The following is a 24,613-nucleotide window of genomic DNA, read 5'->3' on the forward strand; positions in this document are numbered from 1 at the left end:
TTTAGGTGCAGGATCTTTACTGGGTCGGGTAGATCTAGACTTTTGGTGATCCCGCTTAGATCTTACGTGCTTAACTCCGATTCCGAGTCTCTGGCGCGAGAGTCCAGATGCAGCTGATAGATCTCTAGCGTACTCGCCCTTTCGTAGTGAGGGGGTCAACATGGCGGACCTTGAAGGCGGACCTTGAAGGAAAATCGACCTAATGTGCATAGGTCTAAGGTGACAACACTTAGAAGCGATGATATGGCACAAAATAAAAAGCCCACTAGTCCCATTCTGTTGGCTGTTGCTCGTATTGAAAGATACATAGCTATGCATGGGCCACGGAAAACCATGCTAATTTGACGATGTAACCTCAATAAAAGATAAAGCGAACGGCCAGATAAGATAGCACGTGGTAAGAATAAGGGTGACACTGCACACATAAAGGTAAGCCAGCAAGACAACTTCGCTTCTTTGTGACTGACCGGGCCGTTTTCATGTACTCTGGTCGTGTCTTCCGAATTGGACAATCCGCAGCCAAGCACCCTCTTGGGATATGAGTGAAGCCACGAATTATCGTAGATCTGAATTAGCACGACACCGATTGCAAACCTCATGAAATCGCCCATCAGTGTCGATGAACGAGGTTTTGTGATCCTCATGACCTCCTTGGATGCAATACTGCGTCGGATCTTCAAAGCAGTAAACACAGATGCCGTCATCACCCAGGCGGCTTGGCCTCGGGGTACAACAGGATAAGCAAATGAAGTAGGGGGCTGGTGAAGATTCAGGGTCCTCAGAAGAGACCCGGAACTTCTCTTCTTGACATCCTTCACCGATCTTCTCCTTTTCTCCCTCCCAATCATAGGACTGGACTCGGAGTGGGTTGCCTGTAACACCTGAAGATGATGACACTGATGATAGCTTTGCGAAGACCGCGCTCACGGTGTCTCCGTTATCAGAATCTTCCTCCCCAATTGTCACATGAACCGAAGTTTCATCTTGGGACGTGGTGTTAGCAGAAAATCCGTTTCCAAGGACTCCCTGACTCAAGCTGTCATGCTGGGGGGTTCCCTGTTCGGAGCTTCCACTATTGGACGTGGTACACCCGGAGCCTTCACTTTCGGAACCGCTAGTATCTCCCCCATCGCTTTCTTGAGCGGCGGGCAGAGGACTGAAATCATTAGATGCGCCCCATTGTGGGCTTTGCATCATGGACAGTGATGCTCCATAGCCATAGTTCCACCTTATAGAGTACATGGCGGATGGGTTGAGCGGAGGGGTGACAATCTGCAAACATCCGGGTGCTCCTTGGAGACCGTAGGTGCCAGGACCTAGATCCCACGTCAGTAATGATTAAGGTTAAGGAAGCGTGCCATCACTTACCAGGGGGCATGTACGGAACATATCCAGGGATTGGATATGTCTGGCATGCTGCTGCCCGGCCTGGCATCGGGACTTGAGTCTGCTCGGGGATCATCGAAAAATACCCGGCCTCGGGAGTCTTGTACGGCAGGGTCTTTGTTGCGTAGGCAGGTACCATATAGGGAGCCCTGCGAGAGCTTGGACGGACCCGATGTGGCATCTTGCTGACCACTGGAGTTTCTGTGCCTTCTTGTTCGCTCACGGATTGCCCGCTGCTAACTTTCTCCTGCGACTCGGGGTCTTTCTCTGTTTCGAGCCGCAATTTCTTGCTTGCTGCCCAGCGCTTGTGGCCCTGCTCAGTCAGGTTACTATTTTCTCATGCGTAAGAATTAATGTGGTAGATGTTTCCTCACCTCGTTGCCGTAGTATCGACAGGCAAGACACCATTTGGTTGGTCGCTTTGCCTTCGTTCTTGACACAAAATCATCGATAGGCTTTTCCAGGCAGCATCGGACGCACGTCTGGAGGGAGGGATCCGAATCACAGGCCGAACTCGAAGTTGGTTCCATGGTTGATTGGAGAAAGTGAGTGAAACCGCCTGAGGATGTCGAGAGTAACGTAGGCTTAATGGGAGGAAGTGTGTCCGTGAGGGAAGGTTTGTAGGGCTCCGAAGAGGCTGGGAAGGGCCACCTCAGAGTCAAGAGATGGGAGATGTATGAGGCTGGATTTCTTGAGACAGCTCGAGCTTTGGGGTATCGGAATGGAAGGGAGTCGTGAGAACTGGGTAACTTGAAGAGTTCTGATACTCAGAGTCCCAAGTATCAACCAGGTCCGGATAAGGAAGGAACTGTCATAGAAAAGTCAAAATCGGTGTATCAAAGGCCATCAGACGGGAGGTCACCTTGGAGGTACCGAACGGGACATAGACACAGATTTGCATCTATGATGTTTTCGGGGATCTGGGGTTAGGGCGAACCTGGGAGAGATGGTCTTGGAATCGCAGAAGAGGTAAAAAGTCCCTCTCCGCTCGAGAGTTACTGAATGATTGAGTGGATGGTTAAGATTCACGTATGCCGTTCAGCTGTGTGATCTGGGAATCCTCTAAGTCAGTAAGAAGTTCAAGCACGATTAGACATCAGGAGATATCAGCTGCCAGACATAGAGAGAGTAGGGCTGGAAGATGGAAGGCTGCATGGCACAAGGACAAGATGGTCACAAGCACGGTGATTGTGCGGAAGGGGTGAATTAAGAAACATTGTCCACGAGCCAAATAGTACATAGTATGGTTGATATTCCGCGCCAGATTCATGCGAGCGATGAGATGAATCAGAAGCACAAATGCGAAAAGTACAACATTACCTAATGTTTGATGTGGCTATGTAATCTTGTGGTGTGTCGTTGTGGATGTAGCTCGTAAACCCCGATTGTGGAAATGGAACAAGATGCCGAATTGGCTAGCTTATATCTCAATGGGAGTCTAGACTACCAGGAAAACTTCTAGGGCAATGCTAACAAGCAATAGGATACCTGAATTCTTTTTACTTGGCAAGTATAGAAAATATATAGGTATGACGGGATGCATCCCGCTAATGGCTTCTTGTGGGTCTTCATATTTTGCTGGAGATGGCCACTAGTATTGAGTTTGGAGCCATGCAGGGCTGCTCTTTGAATTCCGTGTGGACAGTAAGATTTAGTTACCGGGTAAATAGAAGAACAGTGAAAAGGACTTTTGAGAAATAAATCTGACCAGCCGATAATGTCGCCGTGCCGCCCTAACTCCTAGGAAAACGCCATAAAAAATAAAGCCCTTACATCTCGCTAGCATGCTGAAAGCATATAAGCCGTGCAATCTCGCTCCTTTTGCTCGCTTTCTCAAGTTCTGAGGCCGCTAGCTCAAGCTCTCTCATATCCCATATCTCATCTTCTGATAACAACGGCTCATCTGCGCCGGGAAGAAGTGGCATTGAATAAAGAGGCACTGCGCCTTGGAGAGTATCAAGTCGATGGAGAAGGTCCTTCTGTGCCATCTTTTGCATTGATGATGATGCTAGGAAGTGCCTTAGATCAGGCTCTGATGCTATTGCTTCTTTTTGCATCTTTTGTAGGGACAGCTCACATAGTCGATATGCAAGCTGGTCCGAGTCGGGGGTTGGGTTGTGGGTTGCGACTTTCGGATTGTCCGCTCTGATCAAGACCGGTCGTAGTTTTTGCGGTTTCTTGCGAGGGAGAGCCGGCGATATGTTTCTTGTGATAAGTTTGGTGCACTGCATGATAAAAGGTGCTCTTGGTCGTTGTTTTGAGAAGTATTCTTGGTAATTTGGTCGCTGCGTAGAAGTTGACGATGCGATTCTAATTATATTTGCGAGTCCATGATTTCTCTCTATTTCTACTGTGACTCAAGAGCCAAAATGCTTGAATATCACCAGACATATCCGACAATCATGGCATGATTCCCTCGTTGTTACTCGGTGAAGTAGAAAAGACCCGGCCGATTTTCGTTGCGCAGCTTGCCACATCAATCATGCCACCCGAGCCCCGCGCTCATACTTATCATGACATCAGCGATCTGTGTCTGGAAGATAGCAAGGAACAAATATTTGAACTCTATCTGAGGTGAGTCGGTCCCTTGAACTGAGGGGTTCTATAGGATTTGTTGGCGACAGTCTTCGCAGGACGCCATTAAGGTCACGTTGCTCCGCTTGGGAGATCAGAGCTGCCATGATGTAATCATTCTGGTTATGAAATGGCTGGATTCGAGATACCGATACTGTATTTTTAAACTACACAGTCTATATTATTTCTCTCTTATTCCTGGATAATTATTTCTAGTTCTAGATCACCCAATTCTGAAAGTATGTTGCATAGCACATGCAGTCAACGTCATCAGTGAAGCGAATAATTTTATCACTAAAAAAATCCTATAGGGCCCAAAAGTCACAGGTGGTTCACTCTACACGCTCTATTTCTCTTTTCTCTATGGCATCTCGTCATTGACATTCAGTAACTGCGATCGGCTAGCGATTTGGCCTGCCAACTGAAGAATCGAGCCATTCGCGAGTATTTCAAGAATAGGCACCGTGGAATCCAAGGTTTTGGAAATCCAGTTTCGTAGCTCGGCTGCGTCGGTTGAATCGGTGCCAAATTCCGAGAGTGGACTCTCTGGGTCGATCCTGTCTATTGGGATGTTCAGCTGCGCAGCAAGCTTTCCGGATAGAGCCTCGAAGACAACCAGTATGGCCTCTTCCCGAGTTTTTGCAGCTCTCATATTCTCACGTAGTGTCTCGGAATTGTCAACCCCCTCTTCGTGTGGGTCATTTACCAGGAATCTCCTCCGGAAATGAGAGAAGAGAGGCGCGTCGAAATTAGCCAGGGACTTGCCTGGTTTCCAATCCCCAAGGCCCGTCACAATCTGCGAATGAGAGCCAGTAGGTGGCTCTGAAATCGCAAGCTGGACGAGCGACAAGAGTATTTTGATATCTGTGCTCTGGAATCCTTGTTTTGTCATTTTCTCTGCTAGCTCTTTGTTTTCCGCCAGGTACCCGACACTTGTAACGGCACCTAGGTCCAGCGACACAGCGGGCAGGCCTAGGGTATTTCGGTATGCGGCAAAGGAGTCCATGAATGCGGATCCAGCCGCGTAGGCGGATTGGGTAGCATTTCCAATCACGCCACTTATGGATGACAGCATCACGAAGAAGTCCAGATCTTTGGGCAAGTAATTATGTAGGTTCCAGGTTCCAGCGTATTTGGGACGTAGAACTGCATTGTAGTCTTCCGCCGTCATCCTCTCGATATGAACATCCTATTTCATGTCAGCAAACAGCATGCACAATACCTTGGCTACTCGGATAGGTTACCTTGAGTATCATGGCACCCTGAATGACACCCCTGATAGGTGGCATAGTTTTCGATATTTCGTTGTACATTTCACTGAAAGCTCGTTTGGCTGATATATCGCAACCACGCACGGCGACTTCAATGCCCTTATCAAGAAGCAGCCGTAAGGTAGATCGCGCCGTGTCTGTAGCCAACCCGCTGCGATTGACAAGAATCAAGTATTTGGCGCCGTGCTCCACCATCCAGGAAACAATCTCACGTCCAATTCCCCCGAGTCCACCCACCACAAGGTACGAAGCGTCTTTTTGGAAAAGAGTTTTCGGGGCGTTTGCCGTGGTGGCCTTCGAATAATTAGTGAGAGTTCCATGTAGAAAATAATTGAAGCGAAGTTTACCTGCACAACTTCATCACCTTCTGTGACGATCACGGCATAATTCGTTGAAGAGATAGTACTGATAGCTTTGGCCACATCTGTCACTCTATGAACAGAATAGGAAGACGGCCCGCGCAATTTTCCTTGGATGAAAAGAGACATGACTTTTGACCAGATTTCCAAGATTGAGGCATTTTTGTTTGGTTGAAAATCGAAAATATCGAATGTGGAGAACGAAATGTTCTTCAAATCCGATTTCAAAGTACAGTCCCTCTGACGGTCCAGCACCCTAGTCCGAAGATGAATTACATGGCCGAATGGTGCAGCGAGTTTGCATAAAGTCTTGAATATCTTGCTGTCAGACTCAGCAAATGTCATCACAGTCCCGGGAAGCCTGCCATCAGCGGACTCCAAAAGACGTCGTGCTATGTTGTCCTTTCCGTCCACGAAGATCTGCCATGATGGGATTTGGAATGTGTCTGAGATGGAATCCTTCTGAGTATCGGTGGAGACAATTGCAAAGACTTCACACTCGCCTAGCATGCAAATCTCAGTCAACGCTTGCCCGTACCAGCTTGCTGCGTCGTGTATAAGGACCGCATCGCCGCCCTTGATTCTGGCAACTTCGTGAACAATCCAGTATGCCGCGGTATATGCGAGAGGCAATGATGCGGCAAGATCATACGGAGTGTCATCTTTAATTTTTTGAAAAGCTGGGGCCTGGTCGTAGTAGTAATTTTGTGCTGTTCCAGTTCCAAGACAAGCGACGCGATCTCCCACCGAGAATTCGTGGACATTTGGCCCGACTTCGCATACTTGCCCGCTACATCCGAATCCAACTGCATCAAGGGTATCACTCGCTTCTTTGCCGCTGTCTGTATCAAACCCACTCAAGGCGAAAGCAAAAACCTTGATACCGATATGACCCTCGCGAATCCCCGTGCTCTGCTTGCTAGCCGTAAAGTAAACTTCGTTCTTTCCAAGCTCATTCCTGCGCAGTAAGAGGAGGTTGTCCGGCTGGTGAAATGGCTCCGGTGATAATGTCACCGCCTTATTCATCATCGTTATGTTGCGATTCCAGTCATCTTGAGCTACCGCCCGAGGAACCAAAACAACTCCATCACGCTCTGCATATTCGGTGTCCTGCTCTGGTGGGCCTTCCTGGAAGAAATGGGTCTTCACGAGCTCGACAATGGTGTTCACCCTAGAGTTGTCTAGTATCGGGAAGTTCGGATCTAGATCAAGTGTGATAATCGGTTGAACACCTGATTCTGAGCGAGCCGTTCTTGCGAAGCCAACTGCAAGCCCATCCTGGGGGTTTGTAGCGTGCATCGTCCCGCCTCTCGTCACCCAGAGTACCCCCTCACTCTGTAAGAAAATCTCCTTTAGTTTCTGCAACATATTGGCATCAGGGCTTTGAAATGAGCTTTTCTTAAAGTCGCTGACGATGACGCAGATACGGCCGTGTGTGTTCGCTTCCATAATGTCTGACACAGTCGTCTCGTCCGACAATCTTTGGATCAGTGCTTCTGAGAATTTCACTAAGGTCTCATCATCATCTTCACGAATGACCAATATCTTATTGTCGGATAAGTTTGATTCATGCAGTGGGCGACAAACAGTCAAAGCACCTTCGATAATATCCTCTGCTCTGAATCCGGCCTCAGGAAGAATTTCCCCCTTCTTTTCTCCGCTTTGGATGGAGTCTGCCGTCTCATGTGGCCAATGGTAGAGATTAGTAACTAAGAGAGCATCCAAAAGGCTTCTCTTGGGCTGGAAGGTATCAGGTATTATCAAGTAGCCGGATGGCTTCAAAAGTGACTTAATTTTGAGAAGTCCCCTCTTGGTGTTTTGTGCCGAGTAGAAGAAGTTCGGGGCGATGATGACATCGTAGACATCTTTGCTAACTTCCTGCTTAGAAAGATCAGAATTGAGATCCAGCTTCTCAAGCTTCACAATATCCTCCCAATGACCGAAATCCGCTCTTGCTCGGGCTATGTTATCCTCGTCTCTGAACGCAAATGCATATTTTGTGCAGTGAGGCACTTTGTCTTGTTGACCACCGGGACGTGGAGCCAGTTCCTCCAAGAACAAGGTGTATGGCCGGTCTCCTCCATCGTTGATTTCCAGAACTGAGATATCTGGATTTTTATTACCAATCAGGCCAACATACTTTGCTGCGGCAAAGTACGCCAGATTCTCGGTAATGAGCTCTTTGTATGAATTCCATATCTCTCTCTGGGCTTCCTTGAACGCCTCCAGGTTTGTTGGCGGCAACGAAAAGAGATGGGAGGAGACAACGCGAAGCAGATCTTTCATACCGCACGAAGCACCCATATTTTCTTCTTGCAGTGAAGTGAACCGGTTGGGTGGATAAATTTGATGGTTCTTGTCATACGCCTGAAGAATAGCCACAAGATCATCCCGGTATCGGCTGTACGTGCGGTCAAGTGTCTCTTTACTCTCTTCGGATAACTTTGCAACCGTGTCCTTGATGAGGCTTGCTGTGTGTTCTTCGCAAGATGCTTGCAAGGGAAGCGATTGGCTTGGATCTGTATCTTGCTGCTGGAACAGAAATGCTGCATTCTCTCTGGTAAGGAAGGCCGGGTCTGCCTGCCACTCAATTCCGTATGCAATTGGGATATCATTCCTATTCTCGAGATGATTTGAAGACCCTTGTAGGCGGGCACAACGAAGTCCGTGAACGGATAGTTTTGGCTTCATGCCGCTCAGACCGTCAACACTATCCGTTGCAGATATTGAGGCCACGACGTTATTTTTCAATCCAGGCTGAACGTGGGTGCATATACTGAGGATTTCCCCGGCTGATCTCTGAATTTGACGAGAAATCTTTACCGTCTCGAATGAAACTGGAATAAGCGGACCGGTCTCAAGGTCCATGTTCTCCGGCAACGCAGCAAAGATAGTATGGAATACGCTGTCAAGGGTACACGGATGAATTATGACTTGATTCTCAAAGTTCATTGGCATGGCAGTTCGAGTATCGGGAATGGTGAGTTCAGCAAAACAAACCCCATATTGAGTTGTATGAACACATGTCAAGTTTGAAAAGCAAGGTCCATACTCTAAACCCACATCATGTAGCTTTTGATATAGCTGAGGGATGTCAATGACGGAAATATTTCTGGTGTTGTTTGTCGTGGGCGCGATTGCGAATCCATTGAGATCAGCAAAGGTTTCATCATCGGTATTGCTCGAATCGATTTGAGCACAGATGATTCCAGCACAATGTTCTGTCCACTGATTTTCAAGGGTCGCCGAGTATATATGAAACCTATACGATCGGTCTGATTCATGCGTGAAACCCTTGTCAGAGTCTCGTAGAAAAGTCATAATTTCGACCCCTGATCCTTCGGGCACAATCAGCGCGGAGCGTATCCGAACGTCTTGCAAGATGAATTCTTCTATATGATCGGAATCTTTTATCAACTGCACGATTGCTTCTATTGCCATGGCAATATACCCAGCAGCAGGGAATATAATGTCTGACTGAATCCTGTGATCTTGAAGCCAGGGTATCTCTGAAGTTCGGATGTAGTTTCTCCATCGCCATTCGTAAGGACAGGCCATGTTGTCTGGTACGCCGAGTAGATCCGTGCGAGGATATTCGCGATTTCGGTAGGTTTTGCTCATTCGTGGCTCCGCCCAATAAGATCGTGTACGATTCCACCTGTAGGATGGCATGTCCACAAGAAGTCGTGGTTTTAGTGCAAGCCCATTGCCTTTTGGAAAGTTTATTGCTTCAAAATTCACTGGGTAACTCATTGTTGCCAGGGCGGATACTGCGGTCAGAGCTGAAGAGACGGCATGGTTTTTTCTGGAAAGCATGCTCAGGTAACTGATTTCCGATGTTCGAAGTTTAGTGTCTTCTTGTATTATCTGCTTGACAGGGCCAGCAAGTGCAGAATGTGGGCCAATCTCCAGAAGACAATCCACACTTGGCTTTTGTGCAGCGCCTTGCCTCTTTCCTCTTCTCCTAGAAATCAGACCTGTCACATTTTGTTGACTGTCTGTCTCAAAACAGAGATTCTTGAGAGCCTCGGAGAATTTCACCTGCCCCAAGAGGTTTGATACCCAGTACTGAGGGCCCATATCGCTATTTTGTATCTCGGATCCCGTGAAGGATGAGAAAAAAGCGACTTTCCCAAGTTGCGATGCGGGTGTGTGGTCATGACGAGGGGATATGTGCTCTATAGAACTGAGATACTCATTGGCGACGATTTCCATATGATGCGAATGGTACGCAACATCGACTGCTAGAAGACGGAAGAACACGGATTTGTCTTTCAAAATTTCTGCTAGCTCATCAATGGCACACGCATCTCCGGAAACAGTCACACTGGACGGACTGTTGATGCAAGCCACCCCAGCTTTTCCAGTAGTTAGTTTCCCCAGATATTCTCGGATTGCCTCATTTGACATGCCAATTGCAATCATGGCCCCTTTTATATCCGGAGAGATGAGAAGCTGGCTTGCTGCTATGCCTCGGAAATACGCCACCGCCATGGCATCTTCCATACTGAGAGCACCGCAAGCATATGCAGCAGCAATTTCACCACTAGAATGACCAGTCACTGAGTTAGGGTATATATTCCACAATGCAAGCAGGTCGACAAGAGCTATTTGTAAGGCTGAGCATATTGCTTGACTAAGGAGCGGGTGGTTCAGTTGAGAATCCTCTGGGCTTCTTGAAAGTTCCTCTAGTTGACCCGTCGAGCTGTCAGCCACGTAACAAATTTCGCAGATAATAATTAAACCCCACTCACCAGACACGTAAAATGGAGCACCCATCTCTGCTAGATACTCGTCAATCCTGGATATTGACTTCGAGAACACCGGATATGTGTGAAGCAACTCCTTGCCCATCCCCACCCACTGTGCCCCTTGTCCAGTGAAAACAAACCCTAAAGTAGGTTTCCGAGCCGAGCACCGAATTTCAAGGTTATTTGATAGCGAATGGCTTAGAACTCTACCTGAGGAGCCCATCACCGCGGCCTTCCACATGAAACGCGTCCGGTGCTCGTTGAGCGTCAAAGCCAGATCATCTAAGAATTCATCACTAGCAAGATCCTTATTTGACTCTAGATAGTCGCGAATATTTGCAATCTGGGACTTGCACGATGACTCGTCAAATGCAGAAATGATGAAGACTCTTTGACGCGGAGGGTCTGAACATTCCGCACGTTCGTCGACGCGAGGTCGTTTTCGCGTGATTCGCGAAGGGCTTCGAAACCATCGCTGCAGCCCACGCTCTGATAGATATCCCAAAGTATCCTCCAGGATGACATGAGCGTTGCTACCGCCGTAGCCAAAGCTGTTGACAGACACTCGATGGGGTCCAGGTGTATCCCATGGTTCCGGGGTTTGTGGAACCTGTATATGTCAGTGTTAGAGAACAAGACTAGAAAAACAAGTTCACTAACCCTCAAATTCCAGTCGTCAAATGATATTCTCGGATTTGGCGTCTCAAAATTCCGACTCGGTAAAATTACCCGATTCTCTAACATCATAATGGCCTTGATAACACCAGCCACCCCACTCGCCCCCTCGAGATGGCCAACGTTTGTTTTAATTGATCCAATCCTCGTTACACGATCAGTGTCATGCCCAAGCTCGAAGGATCTGGCTATCGCGCCAATCTCAACTGGATCACCAGCTTGCGTACCCGTTCCATGTGCCTCGACCACTTCCGTTTCACTGGGGCAAAGACCGGCTCGAGCGTAAACATCTCGGATCAGCGCTTCCTGGGCAGTTCCACTCGGCAGAGTGATCCCCGGTGTGCGGCCATCTTGATTTGATCCCGCTCCACGGATAACCGCCCGAATAGTGTCTCCATCACGTAGAGCGTTAGCCAGCGGTTTCAGTATGAGGCAAGCTATTGCCTCGCCCCGCGCATATCCGTTTGCTTTTTCATCAAACGTATGGCATCGCCCGTCCGGAGAGAGAAATCTACCCTCATTAGTCTGGAGGATCTTTTGAGGGACGTGTGAGTGCTACCTCATCATGCTCATCGTGGACATGAACTCGTGGCTGAGAATCAAGTTCACACCTGCAGCGATAGCCATCGATGCATCTTCCGTGCGGAGACTCTGGCACGCAAGGTGCAAGGCCACCAAACTACCAGAGCAAGCCGTATCCACCGTGACACTGGGACCTTTCAGGTCGAAGAAATATGAAACTCGGTTTGCCATCATCGCACGAGATTGGCCGGCATTTGTGCACTGATACATGGGCACGCACTCGGGGTCTCGGTGAAGTAGGTCTGTATAGTCTGCGCAGAATGACCCCACGAAACATGAAGTTCGAGTGCCAGTCACTCGGGTTAATGGGATACCAGCTTGGATATGTTAGCATCACCATATACTTGCTGGCTCATTTTGGCTCTTACCGTTCTCTAGACCTTCATAGGACACTTCCAATAACATCCTTTGTTGAGGATCCATGGCCTATCACAGGTCATCTTCTGAAATCTTCAATCTTATGATGGCTTCTTACTGCTGCCTCATCACTGGTCATGTTGAAGAAGGGTGCATCAAACAACGACAAGTCTTCGGCAATGAAGTGACCCCCTTCCACATTGATCTAAAACGAGTTAGCGATAAAGTACCCATTCCACGGACAGTCTATTTGCTACTCACCGTGCCATGCCGAGCATGATCTGGATGATAAAATGCTTTGTTATTCCACCGCTCTTTCGGAATTGCCGACCACGCTTCCCGTTTTTCAAGCATCATTTGCCATAATCTATTCGTGTCTGTTGCATCTGCAGGCCCACGAAATCCCATTCCTATCACTGCTATCGGCATAGATGCATCTTCCTTGAGAATGGCAAGGTCATTCGGTGGGCCTTTCGAAGGCTCACTGTCTCCGATGTCTGACTGGGTGATACATTCTTCGAAAACTTCGGAGCCAGTGGTCTCCAGAATTATGGGAATCTCTTTCATATTTTCTGTGTTGACAAACAAAGTCTAGACGTGGGTAGGTGGTATAGGGTTGAGAATATCAAGCTCAAAGGAGGATCAAAGGGAAAACCTTACGACCAGAAGATGTTGGCTTTCCAAAGACGACCTAGTTTTTGTCTTTTCGGTTCATTTGATACTAGACATTCTCTCAATAAGCGGTCTTAGAGTAAAAATCACCGTCTTGCAACGTCAAGAGTCATACAGAAATATAAGATTCAGCACGAAAAATGTTCTGTCTGCTCTATACACCAGAAGGCCAACAACCCAGCTCCCAGTACCTTTTCCTGTCCAACAACGACGATAATCAACACCTCCACCTATCCCCTTTCACCAACCCCCCAACATCTTAACCGAAAGCTTCCGAATAGCACCCGCCATGATAGCAACATTCTTCACATCCGTCGGAACATTATGACCCTTCCCATGAACAACAAAACTCGAGCACTGCTGATCACAAATCCGATGCAGCGCCAACGAAAACTCGAACAACAAATCCCTCGCCCCGGCAATACTCACCACCGGAATCCGAATCCACCCTTCCAACCCCTCCTCAATCACCGGCCTCTGACCAGGATGCATCCGAAACGGAGGCAAAGAATTGACGAAGATCGCACACCGAAATGGCGGAGTCACTCCCGGCGACATTTTCGCATGGTGGATTAGATATCCCGCGGCGAGTGTGCCGCCGTGCGAGAATCCTAGGACCCCGTCGAAGGGTCCGTGCAGGGCAATTGCTTCGTCGAGTTGGTCGTAGGCGGCGAAGATGTCGGATTCGTCGTCATCCGTTGCGGAAAAGGTCCGTGGGAATCGGTAGTAGCTGTAGTACGGGCCTTCGTAGAATCCTGCTATGCCTGGACCGGGCTCGGAGTCGAGTTCGCCTTCTAGGAAGTGGAATGTGGCCGTGTTGTCTCGTTGTAAATCTCCGATTAGGCTGCCTAGATTAGGTGGTGCGGTTAATTAGAAGAGAATCCTTTTTGGGGAATGATGGGGTTGTTCGTACTTAGCTGTGATCGTAGTATCTGGGTGAAAGTGTTAGATTTGCGGGATACTTGGGGAAAGGGTGGACTGACTTTCTCGCTCGTCCCCCAGCCGTGGAGACACAGGAGCCGTAGTGGCATTTTGCGTGGAGATGAACTGAAAATTCGCCGGTGCTACTTATGATCTAGATGGAGTGTAGCTGACCTCTTTGCTGATACTTTGGTGCTATGAGCACAGCTACTTTTATATTACCCTCAAGGCCACTCGTCGTTGGCTGATAGGCGTCTATTTTCCAGCACTTGGAAGATGCCTCCATGTCGGTGATTTTGCATGTTGTCGCGAGAATATCGGACTGACATACAAGAGCATCATTTCTCGAAAAAAGTCCCCGTGATGGCCCAGCACGTTGCAGACTGCTGAGTTACACGATCTCGGTCCTTTGGTGATGTCTGGCAAGGTAGCTTATCCAGGCATCCATATTTTTGACCATTCTAAGGAATCTTTCTATCTATGATAAGAACAAAAGACAAGACTACCAAGTCTTTTCGATGTTAAATCCCAGTGAGCCTTTAGCTTAGGATGTGGTGCGTTATAGTCGTGCTAGAAGATCTGATTGGTCGATAGCCTGAATTAAGCTTATCCGGGTAGTCGGAGGAGATATTGTTGGCCATCGTCACCCAATAACTATAATTCATACATAATCGACTTGTAACAGATAGTTGCAGCTGCTTTTGAGTATGAGAATATGACAAGGTGGAATCTTTCAAATCTTGGTGAGGTAGTGCTATAAACCGAGTATTCGACAACTCCAACCGTAGAATATATACTGTAGAATAATACTGTCAGACAAGACGACCACGCGTCACAGCGATCTAATAACCCACAGCCCCTCCGATCGCAGGCATCACCAATAATCCCCCCACAATGCCAACATCGAATCTTCTAGCTTGTCCCTGACAACCCCTTTAGTGGCATCGTGCTCTAAGCGAAGGTGGCTTCTACCCGCCGAGGCACGCCAATGACGTCAGAGCAACCGATCATCTTCAGATCGCGATCGAGCTCAGGAGCTCAGGATCACCACATCCCTCTGCGTTCTTAAGATCGTCACTGCCGCGTCTTTGCCCCGGGATCACCAGAGGACCAGTCTCGATTCTACAACTCTTTACCATATCGCCAGTATGCCGTGGTCTTTCGCTTTGCCTCAAGCTATCTTCGCGTCGCCGCTTTTGGCGATCGCGACACCCATCGCTGTGGGCACGACGTCTGCGCTGCTCACCAATCGTACGTGCTGACATCCTCCAAATGAGAACTATACAGGTCATGTGTAGCAACTGCTATACCATGGCTACACACATCCAATAAGCCTAGGAACGCCCCTACTAACACCTCCCAGGCACAAACACCAAAGAAACCTACACAAACCTCCGCCAACCCCCCTTCAGCCCCCCATCCTGGCTCTTCGGCCCAGCTTGGACCCTCCTCTACGGTCTAATGGGCTACGCCTCGCACCACGCAACAACAGTCGCCTCCCAATCCCTCCTCCCAGCCGTCCAGGAAGCCAACCGCTCCGCGCAAACCCTCTACACCACCCAGCTCGGACTGAACTTTATCTGGATGCCGCTGTTCTTCGGGCTAGGTCGACCAGCGACTGCGCTGGGCGATATGGCCCTGCTTATTGGGAACGTGTCGCTGCTACTGGTGAATTGGTGGGATGCGGATCGGACGGCTTTTTGGTTGATGGCGCCGTATTTGGGGTGGTTGGGGTATGCGGCGTATTTGAATGCTGGAGTGGGGTATTTGAATGGGTGGAGTTTGCCGAAGAAGAAGAGTGAGTAGAGGTTGTTCCTCTTTGGGGAGATGGATATCAAGGGGAGGTGATATCATGGTTGGGTAGGGAAGGTGTTGCGACGAGGATGGAGTATGGGTTTTACTTGTTATTGGCGCTTGGGCGAAGGGGAGCTTTGATGGGACCCGGGACCGTGCGAGAGTGATTTGATATGCACGAGTGCTGTTGGGTGGGTATTGAGGTTCCTTGTTTCCAGACTTTTTTTCATTGTTTTGTGTGTTTCTATCGGTGTTTGGTACCTTAAGTGGGCTTCTAGCGGCGGGAGGAGAATTTCTATCGATCAGCTGGACTTGTCGGGCCCACTTTCTGCTCTCCATTGATGGCATGTCGAGGTCTGGAAGTTTGGATGCTATCAGTAAGAAAGACTCTAATAGTGATACCAAATAGCAATTGAATCTGTTATCTACATGGTCGAGTGTATTCATTATATTATGATGACGAGATGATCAGCTTCAATGACCCAAATTGATCGCCACGTGGAAAGCCACTTTGTTTCTATTCTAGTATCCTAACTGTCCACAGGGTATTGTCGCCTAAGATGATTGATTATTCTTCAAGCTTCTCCGTCGAATCCTCCGGGCGGGTCCAATACCTCGTTTCCTAGCCATTTTTATTATTCTTTTTATCATTCAGTCATGACTGTTTCATTTCTATCTTTAAATCTTTTTATCAGGCTGTTTTAACTGCCGCTCCACTTTTTTGCCCTTTCGTTGCCCTTCGACCACTTCGCCTCCCTCGCCCAACCGAGTAACTATCAACGCTGCAGTATCGACGATGATCCCATATCGGTGGATCATCACGCTGTCATATTATTGTTTATCCCCCTCCTTCCTCGCAGGGACCAGTTTCCAGGAGGTGGCTTACACCGCTGATGCCTTGTTGATCGTGGGTACTTGTACTACCCGCGACCGAGACTAGAGTAACTGCCCCGCTCTGAATGCAGCCCAACAATGTTCGATAAGGGCAGGGTCCATTATTATTATTTCCTCGTCCACCGTGCCTAAGAAGCCAGGACCAGACCAGGAACTAACTTAGGGTCCTTCTAGGATAGGGAGTTTAGCCGGGCTACTGGCTAGATCCGTTTAGGTTTGACCGAATCCGCGGGAAAAAATGAAACTATCAGGTTCTAGAAAAATTGGGAACGAACCGGATGGTCGCGGTGCCACTGGAAGAAGTGGTTCAAGGGACCCAAGCTAGAACGAAGTACATACTTCTAGACTCCTGTCCATACGTAGTGGAAGACTATCGCCACCCAGGAACCCCACCCGGTCGGTAGGATGTACCAAGGAGTACGTGTGCAGCATTCTAGAACGTAGGGGAGCTGCCCTGGTATCACAGGCATCTACGAATAATAACAAGAATTATAATAATCTACGAATGATAATCATAGTTCCTCGCATGATGAAGGATTACGAATCATCTCTGTGGGCAGGGTTGCAAGGGGCGATGATGCAACGATCAGGAATTACCTGTCTGATAGAAACGGTATACAGTACTCCGTCCTCCGTACAGTTCGGCGATAAAGAGAGTCTGGGTGTTGGTTGGATAAAAAGCCGCAGCTAAAGTAGTCTAGAAGAAAATCCTCTGCAGGGACAGAATGACAGTAACCGGCTGGAAGTCCTCGGGGCATTTGTGACTGGCCAGTTGAATCAGCCACGATAATGCGCGACTGTCATGCAGTTGGCCCGAGCACCGCTTGGACCATGAAATATCTGAATATCGGAAGAATATCCGTACGGCTAGTACAGCTACTGTAGTATACAGCTAGTATATACCGAGGAGGAGTTCTTATCGTGGATACTTCCGGTGGATCTTCGGTCGATCCTTTGTGGCTAACTCTGGACTCTGGAACGAACGAGAGCCAAAGAAACCAGCACAGAAGAACTTTACCGATCAACCTTTTTCGCTGGTTCCGTGGATCTCTTTCTTACTCCCCGGTCTGGAATGTGTCATTGATTATCTGACTAGAGTAGAATTAGCTGGTTGAACTTTTAATGTAGGATCTCTTTTAATCCATCTTTCTTGCTCATTCTTCCTTCCATCGTCCGTTTTCCTACTATCGTTATACCATATTGCATTCCCTATCAGTTATCCATTCGTTTCCTATTCCCCTTTATACAATACCAGGTCTCTATCATTTCTCGACTGGACATCTTTTTTCGCCTCTTCGGGCTCCTCAGCCCTGAATCTTCGCTGGCATGTCCGACCCAATTCATGCTCCTCACCCCAGCCCCAACGAAGAATATGCCGAATTCCCTCTCCCCCCAATCGACCCAATTATCCCGATAACCCCATCCAGTCGTCAAAGTCTCGAGCGTGAAAACACCGTCGATGCCCATCAATACGAGACCGGACTCGCCGATTCCCAGCCCGAGACCGTGCCCGTACAACCGCTCGCTGATGCCGAACCCGAACAACCGCGAATCCGATCGCCACGCGTGCGCTTTCGTTCAATCAGTCGTTCCATAAGTGAACGATACCACCATCTGCACGATGGCTCCCACCGAGTCTTCTCAGACCAGTCCGACGCCGCCCAACATCCATTGTTGCCGCCACCCGCGGACCTGACCGATACCCCGTTATCCGGAACCGTCACCCCGCCAGCCCCGGCATTCTCGCGCCACGCGGGTCGCGCAGGCGGTCGCAATGATTATCTCCCCGTCGATCTTGAGAAACGTGAGCATCAGGAGCGGGATGGAGAGCATGCTCATCCTACGCGCGACCGCTTCCGAGCTGCCGGTCAGCTCCTGCGCCAGAAGACCGTGCGATTGACCGAGCGTCTTGGTCGTCCCGCTGACGAGGGTGAGGCGCTCAGTGCGTCCATCCTGCCGGATGACCTGGGGATTCCCATGGAGGAATTGCAGGCTCGTCGTGCTCGTCGCGACGCGGATCGTCTGCGCATGCTGGAAGCCGGCGAGGAACCGCATGAGCCCCCGCCCAGCGCGGAGGCTCATCGTCTGGTGCGCAGCATGACCCAGGTCCAGGATAATCTGGCCCTGCGGAAGCGTCGTCCTCGCGGTGCGTACCAGCGGTCTGGTCAGACCACGCCCGAGGGGATGTTGAAGGACTTTGCTGCTCGGCGTCGGTCGAGCGGTGGGTTTGCCGGTGGTAGCGGGATTCTCTCGCAGCTGTTGAAGCTGCACGCTAGCCAGACGAGCTCGTCGCGGCCGGAGAGTGTCATTACTGATGACTCGGATAGCGATACGCAGGTTTCTTCGGGCGCGACCACGCCCAAGAAAATCGGGTCGTTGTCCCCGTCTATTCCCCCGTCAATGCCGACTTCTGGCTCTGCCACGCCTCGCAAGGAGAAGATCAAGTGGTATAAGAAGTCTGCGCATAGATCGACGTCCTCTCTCATTGATGCCTCGATGAACCTCAGTCGTGCGAGTCTCCCGCCCGGCGCGGTGGATTCGTTATACCCGGGGAAGAGGCATAAGAAGAGTAAGCGTCGGACTCGTCTGGAGGATGAGATTCGGGTTACCGTGCATATTGCAGAGATTCTGGCTCGGCAGCGGTATATCATGCAATTGTGTCGTGCGTTGATGCGCTACGGTGCACCCACGCATCGCCTCGAGGAGTATATGCAGATGACGGCCCGCGTACTCGAAGTCTCGGGTCAATTCTTGTATCTCCCCGGGTGCATGATCATGTCCTTTGATGACCCGACCACCCGCACGGCTGAGGTGAAGCTAGTGCGTATGGTACAGGGCGTTGACCTGGGTCGTCTGGCGGATACACACAACGTGTACAAGAACGTGGTGCACGATCTCATCGGCGTCGAAGAAGCCACCCAAGAGCTAGACGAGATCATGTCACGCAAGCCACGCTTCAACAAGTGGATCCTCGTCCTCATGTACGGCCTAGCCAGTGCATCTGTCGGTCCCTTCGCCTTCAGCGCCCGGCCCATCGATATGCCCGTCATCTTCTGTCTAGGCTGTCTAGTCGGACTAATGCAACACGTCCTCGCCCCTCGCTCCGTCCTCTACTCCAACGTCTTCGAAGTCACCGCCGCAGTCCTAACATCCTTCCTGGCCCGTGCCCTAGGAAGCATCAAGATCACCCGCAACGGCCAAACAGAAGAACTCTTCTGCTTCTCCGCCCTCGCTCAATCCTCCATCGCCCTCATCCTCCCAGGCTTCATGGTCCTCTGCAGCAGTCTAGAACTGCAATCCCACCAAATGATTGCCGGCTCTATCCGCATGGTCTACGCAATCATCTACTCCCTCTTCCTGGGCTACGGTATCACAGTCGGCACGACGATATACGGCCTCATCGACCGAAACGCTACCTCCGCAACGACATGCTCCAATCTAGACGTCTACGGCTCCGTGTACGCCCGCCAGTTCCCCTTCGTCGCTATCTACGCCGTCTTCCTCGCCATCGTCAACCATGGTAAATGGAAGCAAATGCCAGTGATGGTCTTCATCGCTGTCTCGGGGTATATCACCAATTACTTTAGCACGACCAAGCTTGGCTCCCAATCTGAAGTCGCGAATACCGTCGGCGCCTTTACGATCGGTGTCCTGGGTAACTTGTACAGTCGGCTTTGGCACGGTCATGCCGCCACTGCTATTTTACCTGGTATCTTTGTCCTGGTGCCCTCCGGTCTGGCGTCGAGTGGCTCGCTTATTGCGGGTATCCGGTATGCGGATCAGGTTCGGTATAATCTGGAGACTTCGGGCAATAGTACTTCCACGAGCAGTTTGTCGGATACCTCGGTCGCGAGTCTGGGCTTTGGTATGATTCAGGTCGCTATCGGTATTACCGTGGGCTTGTTTATTGCTGCCCTGGTGGTTTATCCGTTTGGTAAGAAGCGAACTGGGTTGTTCAGCTTCTAGGCTTTTGGGTGGTGCAATTTCTTCATACATTTTCTTGGGATTTGGCTATTTTCGCATATGGCTTGTACATGCTTTTTTTCATTTGTTGACATGATGCATTTATTCTCTGGTTTATCTTGTGAGCGCTTTTTCTTATGGTTTTCATTTAGCGTGTTCTTGTGGGTTTGGCGTGCATTTGGGAAAGATAGCGATCTTTTTTTGTTTTAGACTTGCATGGGATGTGTTTAAAGTGGTTTGTTCCATAATTTCATTAGAGATATTTACGATTATCATCCTACATAAAGGGATCACTTCGATCTGTGATGCTTTCTTCGCCTTTCCTAGAACCTCTAAGAGAGGGCCATACTCATGATCCTCAAGAAATGTCTCGTTGGAAGTGATAATGATGAAGGACGCGAACTAAGCCCTGGGAAGCCTTGGATTGGACAGGTATTATGAGCTATTGAACTAGGTAGACATTTGAGGCCACATCTATCCAGAACCGCCAAGCAATCCTTGAGTCACAATGAAATGCAATACAGATAAACATCCGCGCGGAAAATTTCTAAAGCCGGGAAATTGGCTTCTCGGGCTACCTCTACCATTTGCGTGTTCGTCTTGGTTTCCGACGGTGGGATGTACACGGTAACTGTACGGAGGCCCTTCAAGCTGGTTGCTGCTTTGACCATTTCCTTCCAAATAGAGAGGTCATCATCTCCGCCCTTGCCTCTTACGTTTCGAGCTTCTAGCGCGATGTCTCGAATTGTGTTCAGGCGGGCTGGAGGAAGGCGTTCAATGAGCTGGAAGAGGCCCTTGTCCAGGGGAAAATGCCATTTAGTTTCCCCGTAAAAAATGTCCCTTGCCTCGGCGTAGCTATACACCTAGAGTGTTAGAGCTAGGTTGACTGTATATCATATCAAATAGTAATTCGCGTTTACTTACACTCTTCGACAGCTTAGCAATAACCCAAGAATAGTGGGGTCGTCCCTGGTTGGTAGAAAGTCGAGAAATAATTCAGTCTTCTTATCTTTCTTTGCATCACTCAGTAACCAAATGCTGTAATAGTTGGAACAAGGTGTGACAAGATCGCAGATCACGTATACTCCCGGCGTGAGTAGGACGTATCGGTAGATCTCCTGACGGAGCTCTTGCGGTGGCTTGAAGAGCGGCGAAGCCTGTTGGAGGTAGGTCATTTCCTTTCGACTGTACTCCCTCGTGATCCGTGGCGGTGGCGCTAGCGGGGGAGTTAGAGCGCGTCGCTCCTTGATATCTGGCAGTGCGGACTCAGACCTGCCCATTTTGAAGTATTCGGAGAACGTGATGGTTGCGAAGACGTGAGGAGATAGTTGGAGAATGACGTTTGTGGTAGGAGAGCGAGGAAATGAGTGTTGGAAAATTCCAGCTTCTTTGCTGGAAGTGAACAAGGCAAGAGAACTAGGATCAGTTGCCTGATGATAGCTGAAGATTTTTGATGGGGGCAGTCGGATTGTAAGATCGGAGACGTGGAGTTTCGAAGCAGCTACGGCTTTGAGTGGAATATCGTTAGCTTGTAGATATCGATTTCCTCTAGCTCAAGGTATTCAACGGCCTAACGTCTTTATCAAACAGTCCCTATGTCAAATTTACCCTAAAGAACATTTGGGGAGATAGAAACCCATTTTCTAGTCATATTGGCCTCTCAGTGCATCAAGATCAACGTCTACCGTATTACATATTGCCATACCCCGACAGCAGAATTATCATTTAGAACATCTACTCTACACCGGTCCAGCCCCAAGAAACGTAGGTATACACAATATCTAGTGCCGGAAGTTTGGCCTGTCCAAGTACCTCTAGCAGTATGTGCGTGTTCTCATCTTCTTCCAATGCTGGTGGTATAATCACAGTAACGCTGCGAAGCCCCTTCAAGAGCCTTGCAGCTTTGACTATTTCCTTCCAAATGCAGAGGCTACCACCCTTATATTCAATCATCGTTAGATCTTGTGGAGATTCAATGGTGATATGGCGGATTGTCCCTAGCTGGGAGGAAGGGACGATGTCGACGAGTCGGGGGAAAGCCAAGACATTGCGAAAAAAGAATCTGGTCTCCTTGTAGAATATTTCAACCGCCTCTGTGTAGCTACGAAGCGTGTCAGGTGAGCGCTGTATGTGTATCTCCGGGTACTTGCACTCGTCGGCAGGTCAGAAGTAGCCCCAGTATGCTGGGACAATCCCTGCTTATTAGAGGTGAGAGAACAATATTCACCAGTCCAGCTGTCCGAATTCTGCAGGGCTGGACAAGCAGGTGTGCTCGCCATGGGCGCTCGTGGATAACCAGTCTCCCTGGCGAGATTAAAACATAACCATAGATCTGGTCCAGCAGTTCCTGTGGTAGGGAGAACAGAAGAGACTGCCTTTGATCGTGGGTTGACATTTGCCGACTTGAGGTCCAGCTGATCGCTTTGCTTGGTCCTGAGGGAGTAGGACTCAGGTCGCGGTGGATTCTGCTATTTAGTGCGGATCTTGACCTGGGCAGGCCCTCTGCTATCGTCGGTAAAAGCAGACTGATGGGGCGGTGGCGAAGGTATGAGGAAAGTGTTTGGAAGTAGTAAGGTAAAATAAGGCTTAGGGAGAGAAAGGTTTTGCCTGAACAAAGAGAATCAAATTTGTTGTTCGTGCATAAATGGAATTTTCCATAAGGAAGAAACAATACTGTGTACATGCTAAACGGCTGAAAGAGCTACGATACCTCGCAATGTTCTATGTAAATCTCTTGGGGCCAGATACTCTAAAAGTTCCTTGTAATTCGTCTCTTTTGGCTAATTTCTTGCCAGTTTCAATTAATAACAGTATAATAAATGAATAGAAGTTAGCTCTGAAGGTGGAGAGGATTTAAACCCCAATCAATCATCTGGCTAACAAGACCCAAAATCCAAACGATGAATATCAGTCTAGGTAACTTCCAAGGCTGGAGCCAGTACCAAGGTTACTCTGCCAAGCTCAGTCTCCGGTGGAGCAAAACAACTTGGGAGAAAATTGTCACCTTGGAAAGAAAGCAAGGCAACTTGGTAAAAGCACTGGTGTATGGGAAATTGAGCTTGTCGGGGACGAGCGCGAGCTTGTTGTCCCCTAGTGTCTCGATTTTGTCTGGCAGTCTGGCAGTCTCCTCTGCTGTCGCAGCTTGGGTGGAAGCTTCAGCTACGGCTTGTGCGGCGGCAGCTTGGAGGTCCTCGTCATCGTCAGGAATTGGGTCGTGTAATGCAATCCTCAATTTGCACCCAATGCCAAACCCTTACGCTCCCAAACAGGGCATTTTTGCACGTTGAAGATCTTCAGCCCCGCAAATCGAGCTCCTCGGAGAACCTCCAAGTCGTCTACTTCGCGAGAATCCTCTCGCCGAGGAGAAAGAATCACCGTAGCAGCTCGAAGGCCCTTCAATTGAGTTGCAGCGTTGATCATTTCTCTCCAAAGCAACCCACTCGCCCTGTCGTTGTAGCTCAAATATTCCGGGCATTCAAGCGTGATGTGTCGGGTCGTGTTCAGTTGTGCGGGAGGCAGGATTTGGATAAACTGGGGTGGACGGATTCCACCGCTGAAGTAGAAGGTGTTTTCGGCGTAAAGGATTTCTGTGGCCTTGGTGTACCTCTGGTGAGGGTCAGTTTCCAATCATAGATACAGGCGTAACAAAATAAGTTTCTCGATCGATTCTCACTTACACTTGTCGATAGCTTACCAGAAGCCCGAAGATTTTCCGCCGGCCACGGGTAGTGTGAGGCCAAATCCGGGTATGCACTGGGAGCCCGTCTTTCTCCAGGTCCTTCTGAGGCTGGATGTAGAGATGAGCGAAAGATCCTCCTCTAAACCGCTTGCGCTGACAGATGATGAGCGGTCTTCGCCAGATGGAAAGGTACCGGTGTGTCTGGTCGTGTAGTTCTTGGGGTAACTTGAAGAAGCGCGATCGCTTTGGGCTAACGTTGATGCCCTTTGATGGTAGTCCTTGGTGATCTGGGATGACGGAGGTAGAGGGGGAGTGAGAGCGTGTCGGCGCTCGATTTCCCGTGGTGCGACCTTAGCTTTCCCCATTTTGTCGTATTCTGAGTGACAAAGGTCGTATTTAGGGTGATGGAGATTGCATTCGAAGTGATGCAGTACCTATCCGTAAGGGTTGAAATAAGAGTAGACTGCGGTAGAAATTAGAGAAATATGGAGTGTCTTGCATAAATCTCGACGTTGTCTCTGTGAGGGGATAGATGGAGGATAACACTCGGTCATCTGAGAACGGCTGGATATTGTCAGGGAAGAATCAACATCATTTAAATATCAAAGATTTGGAGGACTTGTGATTTCTTCGTGATCCCTCGCCACCTTCCAGACATCTCCGGTCTCCACTTATACTCAACCATTGCTGGAAGGCTATATACTGTTTAGGCAACCCTTATAATCTATCTTTTGC

The 24,613-nt window shown here is 49.2% G+C and overlaps 7 protein-coding genes across 7 annotated transcripts; 2 read left to right on the forward strand and 5 right to left on the reverse strand.

The window, feature by feature from the left end:
* Positions 1-555: 555 nt before the first annotated feature.
* N7496_008923 (uncharacterized protein) lies at positions 556-1,916 on the reverse strand (the record flags this gene model as incomplete). Its single annotated transcript, XM_056701842.1, has 3 exons — positions 556-1,316; positions 1,369-1,690; positions 1,761-1,916. 3 exons carry the CDS (start codon positions 1,914-1,916, stop codon positions 556-558), a joined length of 1,239 nt encoding a protein of 412 aa, XP_056553905.1.
* Positions 1,917-4,321: 2,405 nt separating this feature from the next.
* N7496_008924 (putative polyketide synthase) lies at positions 4,322-12,522 on the reverse strand (the record flags this gene model as incomplete). The annotated part of the gene is made up of 8 exons (XM_056701843.1): positions 4,322-5,149; positions 5,205-5,525; positions 5,579-10,951; positions 11,002-11,527; positions 11,576-11,915; positions 11,967-12,024; positions 12,074-12,160; positions 12,217-12,522. The coding sequence occupies 8 exons, from the start codon at positions 12,520-12,522 to the stop codon at positions 4,322-4,324; spliced, it is 7,839 nt and encodes a 2,612-aa protein (XP_056553906.1).
* Positions 12,523-12,867: 345 nt separating this feature from the next.
* On the reverse strand, positions 12,868-13,658 carry N7496_008925 (putative DUF341 family oxidoreductase; the record flags this gene model as incomplete). The annotated part of the gene is made up of 3 exons (XM_056701844.1): positions 12,868-13,475; positions 13,541-13,559; positions 13,611-13,658. The coding sequence occupies 3 exons, from the start codon at positions 13,656-13,658 to the stop codon at positions 12,868-12,870; spliced, it is 675 nt and encodes a 224-aa protein (XP_056553907.1).
* A 1,038-nt stretch (positions 13,659-14,696) lies between these two features.
* On the forward strand, positions 14,697-15,354 carry N7496_008926 (TspO/MBR family protein; the record flags this gene model as incomplete). The annotated part of the gene is made up of 2 exons (XM_056701845.1): positions 14,697-14,799; positions 14,912-15,354. 2 exons carry the CDS (start codon positions 14,697-14,699, stop codon positions 15,352-15,354), a joined length of 546 nt encoding a protein of 181 aa, XP_056553908.1.
* A 2,208-nt stretch (positions 15,355-17,562) lies between these two features.
* On the forward strand, positions 17,563-20,202 carry N7496_008927 (threonine/serine exporter family protein; the record flags this gene model as incomplete). The annotated part of the gene is made up of 1 exon (XM_056701846.1): positions 17,563-20,202. One exon carries the CDS (start codon positions 17,563-17,565, stop codon positions 20,200-20,202), a length of 2,640 nt encoding a protein of 879 aa, XP_056553909.1.
* A 500-nt stretch (positions 20,203-20,702) lies between these two features.
* On the reverse strand, positions 20,703-21,479 carry N7496_008928 (uncharacterized protein; the record flags this gene model as incomplete). Its single annotated transcript, XM_056701847.1, has 2 exons — positions 20,703-21,054; positions 21,124-21,479. 2 exons carry the CDS (start codon positions 21,477-21,479, stop codon positions 20,703-20,705), a joined length of 708 nt encoding a protein of 235 aa, XP_056553910.1.
* A 1,667-nt stretch (positions 21,480-23,146) lies between these two features.
* N7496_008929 (uncharacterized protein) lies at positions 23,147-24,243 on the reverse strand (the record flags this gene model as incomplete). The annotated part of the gene is made up of 3 exons (XM_056701848.1): positions 23,147-23,379; positions 23,457-23,803; positions 23,894-24,243. The coding sequence occupies 3 exons, from the start codon at positions 24,241-24,243 to the stop codon at positions 23,147-23,149; spliced, it is 930 nt and encodes a 309-aa protein (XP_056553911.1).
* Positions 24,244-24,613: the final 370 nt, after the last annotated feature.

The sequence above is a fragment of the Penicillium cataractarum genome (assembly GCF_028827025.1).
Source record: "Penicillium cataractarum strain IBT 29864 chromosome Unknown utg000007l, whole genome shotgun sequence".
Classification (NCBI taxonomy): Eukaryota; Fungi; Ascomycota; class Eurotiomycetes; order Eurotiales; family Aspergillaceae; genus Penicillium; species Penicillium cataractarum.